The sequence below is a fragment of the Mixophyes fleayi genome, chromosome 8 (genome assembly GCF_038048845.1).
Source record: "Mixophyes fleayi isolate aMixFle1 chromosome 8, aMixFle1.hap1, whole genome shotgun sequence".
Classification (NCBI taxonomy): Eukaryota; Metazoa; Chordata; class Amphibia; order Anura; family Limnodynastidae; genus Mixophyes; species Mixophyes fleayi.
In genome coordinates this window covers 5,246,611-5,259,613 of record NC_134409.1, presented here as the reverse complement: position 1 = coordinate 5,259,613, position 13,003 = coordinate 5,246,611, and the positions used below count along the sequence as shown (strand labels likewise).

The 13,003-nt window shown below is 39.5% G+C and overlaps 1 protein-coding gene across 2 annotated transcripts in view; it reads left to right on the top strand.

Moving 5' to 3' along the window:
• Nucleotides 1–11,709, top strand: part of TIE1 (tyrosine kinase with immunoglobulin like and EGF like domains 1) — a 49,060-nt gene extending 37,351 nt beyond the window's left edge. For both annotated transcript variants that reach the window (XM_075181712.1, XM_075181711.1), the window contains 9 exons: nt 51–261; nt 547–657; nt 1,105–1,295; nt 7,034–7,147; nt 8,071–8,141; nt 9,064–9,104; nt 10,180–10,276; nt 10,537–10,636; nt 11,179–11,709. In XM_075181712.1, coding sequence (XP_075037813.1) covers nt 51–261; nt 547–657; nt 1,105–1,295; nt 7,034–7,147; nt 8,071–8,141; nt 9,064–9,104; nt 10,180–10,276; nt 10,537–10,636; nt 11,179–11,250 — 1,008 coding nt within the window. In that variant the 3' untranslated portion in view covers nt 11,251–11,709. The remainder of the gene's footprint in view (nt 1–50; nt 262–546; nt 658–1,104; nt 1,296–7,033; nt 7,148–8,070; nt 8,142–9,063; nt 9,105–10,179; nt 10,277–10,536; nt 10,637–11,178) is intronic.
• The last annotated feature ends 1,294 nt before the right edge of the window (nt 11,710–13,003 follow it).

Here is a 13,003-nt window from a genome sequence, read left to right as displayed (position 1 = left end):
AGACAACTCACATCCGTTCTTATTACACTTCCTTTGCACCGACCTCGTAGGGAGAAGAGACCATCCTGCAGTTCAGTTCGGGGACACTGACCCTCACTCGACGCCCAAGACCCCAGACAGAGCCCTTCTCGTACCCTATCCTGGACTGGGCGGATATTAAGTTTGAGGATGTGATTGGAGAAGGGAATTTCGGTCAGGTCATAAAGGCCATGATTAAAAAAGACGGGGTACGGATGAATGCAGCCATCAAGATGCTAAAAGGTGAGGAGAGAGTTAGATGTAACTATGTAACGGTATAATGGAAACATTGTTACGTTGTCAGTTACCCCAATTGTGGTTATCAAGCAACAGCATTAAATGGGCTGACCGCTTGTGAACAACCTCTCTTTAAATGAACATTCCCCCATGTAGAACATTTTAGGGACCTTACTCACCCTGAATCTGAGAAGGCAGACCCCTCTTATTATTATGTGTGGGGGTTACATTTACATTAAAATTAAGACAAAGTAATTTGTGATAATTAAACTGGACCTGTTTCCCTTTCAGAGTTTGCATCTGAGAACGACCACCGGGATTTTGCCGGGGAGCTGGAGGTCCTATGTAAACTGGGTCACCATCCAAATATCATCAACCTTCTGGGAGCCTGCGAGAACAGAGGTACCACCATTACCCTCTCACGGTCTGATTTTAAGGTGGAACCAATAGAGGGGGGGGTATCGAGGTGTAAATACTGAGAGTAAAAATCTGTATTGGGAATGCTCCACTCTATAAAATGTGTGGTATGTGAGTAAGGAGCAGCATACGTTATGAACAGTTTATTTATTGATTAAAGTGAATAATTAGAGGTTGCAGAAATATGGCAGAAGACAGTGAACATCTTTAGTAGAATTTTTGTTTTTCTTACGTTCTTTTTATGAGATTTTGATGTAAGAATTACATTAGATTATCAAATTGTTTTTTAAATTCTGAAAAAATGACTATATACCCCCATCACACACTAACATAAGTGACTGAGAGCATTGTGTCATCCTATATCTATTTGTCTTCTATTCCTTTAGAAGGAGATGATGACTAGTCACAGACACCACCTACCTTTTCTTGCAGGGTACCTGTATATCGCCATAGAATATGCCCCATACGGGAACTTGCTCGACTTCCTGCGTAAAAGCAGAGTTCTGGAGACAGATCCAGCGTTTGCCAAGGAGCACGGGACGGCGTCGACACTTACCTCGCAGCAGCTCCTGCAGTTTGCCTCGGATGTAGGGAAAGGGATGCAGTATCTCAGTGAGAAACAGGTACCGGCTCTTTGTATAGTATGATCCTCCAGTGATTCTAACAGTATAACAACCACCAGTGACAGTAACAGTATAACAACCACCAGTGACAGTAACAGTATAACAACCACCAGTGACAGTAACAGTATAACAACCACCAGTGACAGTAACGGTATAACAACCACCAGTGACAGTAACAGTATAACAACCACCAGTGATACTAACAGTATAACAACCACCAGTGATACTAACAGTATAACAACCACCAGTGATACTAACAGTATAACAACCACCAGTGACAGTAACAGTATAACAACCACCAGTGACAGTAACAGTATAACAACCACCAGTGATACTAACAGTATAACAACCACCAGTGATACTAACAGTATAACAACCACCAGTGATACTAACAGTATAACAACCACCAGTGATACTAACAGTATAACAACCACCAGTGATACTAACAGTATAACAACCACCAGTGATACTAACAGTATAACAACCACCAGTGATACTAACAGTATAACAACCACCAGTGATACTAACAGTATAACAACCACCAGTGATACTAACAGTATAACAACCACCAGTGACAGTAACAGTATAACAACCACCAGTGATACTAACAGTATAACAACCACCAGTGACAGTAACAGTATAACAACCACCAGTGACAGTAACAGTATAACAACCACCAGTGATACTAACAGTATAACAACCACCAGTGATACTAACAGTATAACAACCACCAGTGATACTAACAGTATAACGACCACCAGTGATACTAACAGTATAACAACCACCAGTGATACTAACAGTATAACAACCACCAGTGATACTAACAGTATAACAACCACCAGTGATACTAACAGTATAACAACCACCAGTGATACTAACAGTATAACAACCACCAGTGATACTAACAGTATAACGACCACCAGTGATACTAACAGTATAACGACCACCAGTGATACTAACAGTATAACAACCACCAGTGATACTAACAGTATAACAACCACCAGTGAAAGTAACAGTATAACAACCACCAGTGACAGTAACAGTATAACAACCACCAGTGACAGTAACAGTATAACAACCACCAGTGACAGTAACAGTATAACAACCACCGGTGGTTCTAACAGTATAACAACCACCAGTGATTCTAACAGTATAACAACCACCAGTGATACTAACAGTATAACAACCACCAGTGACAGTAACAGTATAACAACCACCAGTGACAGTAACAGTATAACAACCACCAGTGATACTAACAGTATAACAACCACCAGTGACAGTAACAGTATAACAACCACCAGTGACAGTAACAGTATAACAACCACCAGTGATTCTAACAGTATAACAACCACCAGTGACAGTAACAGTATAACAACCACCAGTGATACTAACAGTATAACAACCACCAGTGATACTAACAGTATAACAACCACCAGTGATACTAACAGTATAACAACCACCAGTGATACTAACAGTATAACAACCACCAGTGATACTAACAGTATAACAACCACCAGTGATACTAACAGTATAACAACCACCAGTGATACTAACAGTATAACGACCACCAGTGATACTAACAGTATAACAACCACCAGTGATACTAACAGTATAACAACCACCAGTGATACTAACAGTATAACAACCACCAGTGATACTAACAGTATAACAACCACCAGTGATACTAACAATATAACAACCACCAGTGATACTAACAGTATAACAACCACCAGTGATTCTAACAGTATAACAACCACCAGTGATACTAACAGTATAACAACCACCAGTGACAGTAACAGTATAACAACCACCAGTGATACTAACAGTATAACAACCACCAGTGATACTAACAGTATAACAACCACCAGTGATACTAACAGTATAACGACCACCAGTGATACTAACAGTATAACAACCACCAGTGATACTAACAGTATAACAACCACCAGTGATACTAACAGTATAACAACCACCAGTGATACTAACAGTATAACAACCACCAGTGATACTAACAATATAACAACCACCAGTGATACTAACAGTATAACAACCACCAGTGATTCTAACAGTATAACAACCACCAGTGATACTAACAGTATAACAACCACCAGTGACAGTAACAGTATAACAACCAGCAGTGATACTAACAGTATAACAACCAGCAGTGATACTAACAGTATAACAACCACCAGTGACAGTAACAGTATAACAACCACCAGTGACAGTAACAGTATAACAACCACCAGTGACAGTAACAGTATAACAACCACCAGTGATACTAACAGTATAACAACCACCAGTGATACTAACAGTATAACAACCACCAGTGATACTAACAGTATAACAACCACCAGTGACAGTAACAGTATAACAACCACCAGTGATACTAACAGTATAACAACCACCAGTGACAGTAACAGTATAACAACCACCAGTGATACTAACAGTATAACAACCACCAGTGATACTAACAGTATAACAACCACCAGTGATACTAACAGTATAACAACCACCAGTGATACTAACAGTATAACAACCACCAGTGATACTAACAGTATAACAACCACCAGTGATACTAACAGTATAACAACCACCAGTGATTCTAACAGTATAACAACCACCAGTGATACTAACAGTATAACAACCACCAGTGACAGTAACAGTATAACAACCACCAGTGACAGTAACAGTATAACAACCACCAGTGATACTAACAGTATAACAACCACCAGTGACAGTAACAGTATAACAACCACCAGTGACAGTAACAGTATAACAACCACCAGTGATTCTAACAGTATAACAACCACCAGTGACAGTAACAGTATAACAACCACCAGTGATACTAACAGTATAACAACCACCAGTGATACTAACAGTATAACAACCACCAGTGATACTAACAGTATAACAACCACCAGTGATACTAACAGTATAACAACCACCAGTGATACTAACAGTATAACAACCACCAGTGATACTAACAGTATAACAACCACCAGTGATTCTAACAGTATAACAACCACCAGTGATACTAACAGTATAACAACCACCAGTGACAGTAACAGTATAACAACCAGCAGTGATACTAACAGTATAACAACCACCAGTGATACTAACAGTATAACAACCACCAGTGACAGTAACAGTATAACAACCACCAGTGACAGTAACAGTATAACAACCACCAGTGATACTAACAGTATAACAACCACCAGTGATACTAACAGTATAACAACCACCAGTGACAGTAACAGTATAACAACCACCAGTGACAGTAACAGTATAACAACCACCAGTGACAGTAACAGTATAACAACCACCAGTGATACTAACAGTATAACAACCACCAGTGATACTAACAGTATAACAACCACCAGTGATACTAACAGTATAACAACCACCAGTGATACTAACAGTATAACAACCACCAGTGATACTAACAGTATAACAACCACCAGTGATTCTAACAGTATAACAACCACCAGTGACAGTAACAGTATAACAACCACCAGTGATACTAACAGTATAACAACCACCAGTGATTCTAACAGTATAACAACCACCAGTGACAGTAACAGTATAACAACCACCAGTGACAGTAACAGTATAACAACCAGCAGTGATACTAACAGTATAACAACCACCAGTGATACTAACAGTATAACAACCACCAGTGACAGTAACAGTATAACAACCACCAGTGACAGTAACAGTATAACAACCACCAGTGACAGTAACAGTATAACAACCACCAGTGATACTAACAGTATAACAACCACCAGTGATACTAACAGTATAACAACCACCAGTGATACTAACAGTATAACAACCACCAGTGATACTAACAGTATAACAACCACCAGTGATACTAACAGTATAACAACCACCAGTGATTCTAACAGTATAACAACCACCAGTGACAGTAACAGTATAACAACCACCAGTGATACTAACAGTATAACAACCACCAGTGACAGTAACAGTATAACAACCACCAGTGATACTAACAGTATAACAACCACCAGTGACAGTAACAGTATAACAACCACCAGTGATACTAACAGTATAACAACCACCAGTGATACTAACAGTATAACAACCACCAGTGATACTAACAGTATAACAACCACCAGTGATACTAACAGTATAACAACCACCAGTGATACTAACAGTATAACAACCACCAGTGATACTAACAGTATAACAACCACCAGTGATACTAACAGTATAACAACCACCAGTGATACTAACAGTATAACAACCACCAGTGATACTAACAGTATAACAACCACCAGTGATTCTAACAGTATAACAACCACCAGTGACAGTAACAGTATAACAACCACCAGTGATTCTAACAGTATAACAACCACCAGTGACAGTAACAGTATAACAACCACCAGTGATACTAACAGTATAACAACCACCAGTGACAGTAACAGTATAACAACCACCAGTGATACTAACAGTATAACAACCACCAGTGATACTAACAGTATAACAACCACCAGTGATTCTAACAGTATAACAACCACCAGTGACAGTAACAGTATAACAACCACCAGTGATACTAACAGTATAACAACCACCAGTGATACTAACAGTATAACAACCACCAGTGATACTAACAGTATAACAACCACCAGTGATTCTAACAGTATAACAACCACCAGTGACAGTAACAGTATAACAACCACCAGTGACAGTAACAGTATAACAACCACCAGTGATACTAACAGTATAACAACCACCAGTGACAGTAACAGTATAACAACCACCAGTGATACTAACAGTATAACAACCACCAGTGATACTAACAGTATAACAACCACCAGTGATACTAACAGTATAACAACCACCAGTGACAGTAACAGTATAACAACCACCAGTGACAGTAACAGTATAACAACCACCAGTGATTCTAACAGTATAACAACCACCAGTGACAGTAACAGTATAACAACCACCAGTGATACTAACAGTATAACAACCACCAGTGACAGTAACAGTATAACAACCACCAGTGACAGTAACAGTATAACAACCACCAGTGATACTAACAGTATAACAACCACCAGTGATACTAACAGTATAACAACCACCAGTGATACTAACAGTATAACAACCACCAGTGATTCTAACAGTATAACAACCACCAGTGACAGTAACAGTATAACAACCACCAGTGATACTAACAGTATAACAACCACCAGTGACAGTAACAGTATAACAACCACCAGTGATACTAACAGTATAACAACCACCAGTGATACTAACAGTATAACAACCAGCAGTGATTCTAACAGTATAACAACCACCAGTGACAGTAACAGTATAACAACCACCAGTGATACTAACAGTATAACAACCACCAGTGATACTAACAGTATAACAACCAGCAGTGATTCTAACAGTATAACAACCACCAGTGACAGTAACAGTATAACAACCACCAGTGATACTAACAGTATAACAACCACCAGTGACAGTAACAGTATAACAACCACCAGTGACAGTAACAGTATAACAACCACCAGTGATACTAACAGTATAACAACCACCAGTGATACTAACAGTATAACAACCACATGAATGAGAATTTAAAACTCAAAAGTTGCTGTATCACCTGTTTTTCATGTGTTCTTATTTCTGCAAATATAAATAACTCTTTAGAAAAGTATCTAACGTACCCTATATGGTCCTTGATGTCTAATGTTCCTGTGGTGCTTTCTCAGTTCATCCACAGGGATCTCGCTGCCAGAAATGTCCTAGTTGGAGAAAATTTAGCAGCAAAGATCGCAGACTTTGGCCTTTCAAGAGGAGAGGAGGTTTATGTGAAGAAGACCATGGTAGGTTGTCCGACTCTGCATCGCTGTCTAAGAATGTGGTTTGTGAATGAAGGGAATAATTGCTGCCACAGGACGGTGGGTACCGTACACTGCAGTATTAGACAGTGACTACACATTGGTGTCCAGTAGATGAGGCCTGGGCCAGATGTCTCCCTCTTAGGCCTATTGTGTCATCCACTTCTCTAATAACAACCATAGACTCTACTGAATGACATCATTATGTCCCACTGGAATCCAACTTGTAGACACATGAAGTGGAGGGTCCCACCCAGTCTAGTGGTCTAGATTCTTGTTTACGTGTCCCCTTCGTTAGCTCAATATTTAGCCCCATTGAGTGAAGCTCCTGTGGTTGGTGACGTCCTTCCCGGATATGTGTATCACTGTATTTCTATCATTGGTGGAACTCGCCTTGAGGAAGGTCATATATTAAATAAGGAAAAAGTCTAGTCATAAACTTGTACGAGGTCTACTGGAGACATGTTCTAAATGGTATTGGAGACTTGCCGCATTCAGAGGGGGCATTTAGTCCTTATACCAACTTAAACCATGGTAGATAGTAAAAATAATATCATTGTCAGTAGCATTATAGAAGATAGGAGTGAATAGTATTATTGGTGATTTTAATTTAGATAATAATACAAGGGGATAGTGTTCGTGGATAATGGTGATAGTGGTAACGGCCCTTTCATTGCTTTGTCTGTTATTACCCCGTCTTTTTTATTACTGTTTGTTCCCATCTGTAGGGTTGTAGGGATGCTATATAAATAAATGTTAACAAACAAGTAGTAGATAATAGTAATGGGATTTATAGATTTTGTCAGTTAAATCCTGGACAGGGCCGACTGAATGACTGAACTGAACATTGATATTTATGGGTCTAGTTTTTAGTTTTGAATTTATTTTGTTTTCCGCTAACATTGCAGGGCCGACTCCCAGTGCGCTGGATGGCCATCGAGTCTCTTAACTACAGCGTCTATACTACAAAGAGTGACGTGTAAGTCCCATCTATAAGAAACAGCCCCAGGCTGGTCATGTTGTGTAACATTTCATGGACGCACAAAGAAACTAAAGACTAAGAGAAAAAAAGCAAATAATTATTTCATTTACTAATCATACAAATGAAAATTTAATGTAGGTTACTGTAAAGCAGAGCAAGTTCAATATCAAACAAAACTACAGTAATCCTGCCCTCAACAACTCCCAAAGAATTATTCTATAATCTTCTAAAAAAAGACAATAATGTGTCTTAGTAATCACACAATCGAAGTGGGATCGAAAAAATACATTTTAACCAGCTTAGCATCTGGACAAACTTATTAAACCTTTTGAAATGAGACATCCTTGGTATATCTTTACCTTATTTAGATAAATGATCACTAAATGCATTTCCTAATATAACCACAGCGATGCAAATTTAACAGATTGAAACAATATATTTAACTCTTTAGGCAATGATAGTTGTCACACCAAGTTTCCATAAGCAAGGTCAGTTCTGGAATACGATATAACCAGAGCAATCTAACGGCAATCTATGGGGTTTGCTCAGAAACAGGCTGAGATAGAAGTGATGGCACCTGTGCGCTGTGGAGATTTGCCAGATAAATTATGGTAATATATATTTATACTGAAAGGTATATTAAAATATAATGTATACAGCAATTTCTCATTTTAAGAATGGTGTTTCCAGTAGGATTAGAGGATTGCATTTCCTTTGCACAAGGAAACAGGATGTGCAAATACAAATGTCTTCCTCTCATCCAGCTGAAAAGGTCATAGATATGAAAATAATCCCCATAAATCAGAGAGCTGCAGTTATATGAATTATAATATGATAGGTAGCGCCCAGCATTGTCTATATGCCTCACATACTGAGTCTTTACCTCTTCAGATCTGTAACATATTTGCTTTTTCCATAGATGGTCCTTTGGGGTCTTACTCTGGGAGATTGTCAGTTTAGGTAAGTGAAGTATTAGTTTCATTTGGAATGTTCGGATATTTTGTGGGACATTTATAAAAGCTGACAGCCAGGTAACTGTGCAAAAAAAACAGATAAATAAAAAATGTGAGTTATTAAGACATAATATGTACTAATTTATTCATCGTTCACCATACAATACATCATAATAATAATAATAATAATAATAATAATAATAATAATAATAATAATGATAGTAATATAAAAAAAAACACATATGTGTAACCCATAGCAACCAATCCATTTTTTAGTGTTTTTTTTGTTTGTACAGTAAAATAAATGAAGGTTGGGTGTAGCAAAAAATTTTTTTTGCAAAATTACCTGTGCACCAGACTGCATGCTTAATGCCCCCCCCCCCCCTTGTTTTCAGGTCAGATTATTTAGGAAATTAATCATGTAGTTAAAAAGATTAGGGGTAACAAGTTCTGTGAATATTACCACTATCCCGTATATATTGATTTTGATATATTGAATGTAATGTCCACTAGAGGGCAGTGTGCTGCTCACTATTCCAGTGGAACTGCATATGCAGCATGTTTAATTGCCTACTATAGAAGTGTTATGTGGATAAATTACAACTAGATGGCGCTATGCCGTACTCTATTCCAGCATGTTTAATTGCCTACTCCTACTATAAAAGGGATTTGTGGATAACACCAGACATTATTTTTAACCATTTACCTTCTTGTGAGCGATAAACTAAACTATTATTTTGCTACAATTCACTAACACATTGTTTTAAAGCACAATGAATAGTGACAAGAAATTGAGATTGAAGGGGAAAAGCTAACATTTATATCTACAATAAAATAATAAATCTTACACTTTGTGAAAAAAAATATGTATAGATATAGATTACAACTACAGCCTTCATTAATATATATGATAAAGCAGACATATATTATAAGTTGGTCACAATAATTTAATATTGATATAAAATGGAAATGATCAGGAAAATAAAAACCATATGATTATCACCACTGATGTTTTGGCGCAGTAGGGTGAGAACCAGCCTGTCTGCGCTATAAGGAGAGTCACATGTTCATTGTATCTCCAGGAGGAACGCCGTATTGTGGGATGACCTGTGCGGAGCTCTATGAAAAATTACCGCAGGGTTACAGGATGGAGAAACCCCGCAACTGTGACGATGAGGTGTAAGTGTTTGTAATATATATTAATGAACTTTATCCAGATCATAAGTCTGTGAATATTGTTCTATTTCATGCATGGAACGTGTGCCTGTTACAGTAGGGTACATCGTATGGATTGTTTTGCCAAAACCCCCCAAAAACTGTGATAATGGAGTTCTCCAATCACCGTCAGAGAGTGAGGCACGGTGGGACCATGAGAGTTGAGAGTTCTGGTGTTGGGGTTCTCGTCACTGGTGATCACTTACAGTGGGTTCTTGTTTCAGGTACGAACTGATGCGGCAGTGCTGGAGAGATCGACCCTACGAGCGTCCTCCGTTCACTCAGATATCTCTACAGCTCATACGTATGCTGGAGGCCAGAAAGGTACGAGTCACCCAATCAGTGCCCACACCCCAAAACTGTTCCCTGAAAGAGGAAGTTCTCCATACTTCATTACTCAGACTTTTCTATAAACATTCAGTGAAGCTTACAATATAGATATAAATTATAGATGCTTGGGCTCGGTTTTCTGAAAACCGAGCCCACCCTAACTTAGGGGATCCGAGTAGGCTCGCGAGCCGTCTTGGTACTTTCGTGCGTCCTCGGATCTGAAAGGAGGCAAAACGTCATTGTTGCGTTGTCAGATCTTGCGGGTTTTGCATTCTATAAGTATTATAAAACCACGATCCTCAGAGGTGTGTCACCATATTTTAAAATGGCAATTTTATTAAAGACACAACCCGATGGACTTTGCCGTTTGATACATTTACCCCCTGATGTCTATTGCCCTTTTTAAGTGTTTCTTTTATTTTAGTAGCTACAGATAAATTAAATATATGTTTCGGGGTTTTCTTTGCATGAAATCCCCCTGTGGAATCTCAGCCGCTCCCTGTAATAACTTTATGTCTCACATCCGTGTTTCCCAGGCTTACGTGAACATGGCGTTGTTTGAGAATTTCACCTATGCCGGAATCGATGCAACAGCTGAAGAAGCATAAAACGAGGATGGAAGAAACTTTACGTCCTCGGCACATTGGTTGCCAGAGACCAGGACTTTCTGTGTATAAAATAAGGACTCATTTGAACCCCCCCCTTCCCGGGAGAGGGAGATCTCGGAGTACAGCAAAGCCCAATGCCGGATCATAGGCTTCTCTGGTGTCACTCAGCTGTGGCTGTGTACACAAACCACACAAATGTGTAATGTGGATATGTCCATGCTCGCAGCCTGTATCTCTTTGTTTATGCATGTGTGTCTATTCTAAGTGTGCGGCTGGACGTATGTGATAAGAATGAGGACCCCCTCCCCCCCCGACACAGCTGAACACTGCCAGGCCTGGACGGAGATCTGTGTACTCTGCCAAGCGTCCTCTTAGTTCCCTTGTACAGTTCTTAACCTTCTGTCTGTTTATCTTGTGTCCTAATAAACCATTGATTGTACGTCTATGTACATATTGTAACGATGGTACTCGTATGTTATAAACCAAACCAACTACAACAGAATCAAACCTGAAACATTATATAACGCATCACACGCTGAACCCTCTCAGCCCCCCCTATATGCCCAATGTGACATCTATACAGCACCCCCTAGAGGAGGGCACTATCCGGAGGGCAGTAATCCAGAGAGGTACCAATTGGGGTTCTATAAGGAGTGGTGGGCTTAGGGCTGAGTTGAGTACAGGCTTAGTGATGAGTCCTTCAGTCTCAGGAAGGACAGACTACCCCCTCCCCCCAAGAGGTGGCGCTAGTTACCTTTGTCATGACGGGGTATACTGAGGGTTCCTGGAGTTGAGGTGGTGGTATTCAAATTTGGCATTTTAGTTCATGGTCTCCGCTAGAGCGGAGTCCCTATGGGTAGTGGTGATGCAGCCAGTGCCCCACCGAGGTGGTGTGGGTTGTACATGGAGGGGGTATCAGCAAGGTTATTGTCAGGTGTGTGTGTTACACATATAATATGTCTGTGTATTTGTGTCTGTGCTCTGTTATTACATAACAGTTATTGTGTCGGGTATTAATATTCGTTCAGTTATAGAAATAAAACTCCAACATCACACAATAGGGCCTGAGTCACCTTTGGACGTAAGTCCTGTTGCCTGCCGCATCTTACCTGAAATAACTCTGCGCGTGCTCAGAAACAGACTGAACGCAATTGTATGCAATTCATATCCAAGCGCAAACAACACGACTGTCTGGAACTTAAAGGGCCGAACGGGGGAGGGAACGGGCGGACACACGTAGACGGTGGACAGCATGGATGTGCCGAACTTAAACGCACATTCATCCGGTTCAAGCTTTGGGCATCTCTTAGATACCTCATCTTTAGCTCTATCACTTGCCCCAGCTACAGGTCAGGTGTAAGTGCCGGCTGATAGTGATGACTACACGTACGATTTCCAGAACATGTGTTCTAGTTTCAAGAGAAACTGTAAAAATGCATTTTATGGACAGTGCGCATTAAGAACATCCTGATTTATGTATTTCATGTAAAAAAAATTTTTTTAAAAACATATATTTTTATTAATGATTATAGTATTAATAGCTGGAAATTCATTTTCTTTTTCATGCATTCTGATGGGACTTTATATTTCACCTATGTGCGTATCCTGCAGTCTGTTCTGTAACGTATCGCCAGAGCGGTCTTATACCCAGAATCCACTTGAACCGTTTCTTGTCCTGCTTGTATTTGAACATGGCTGTATTAGTATGTGCATACAAGCTTATTTTTAAAAGTAAGTTGCATTCACGTTGCGT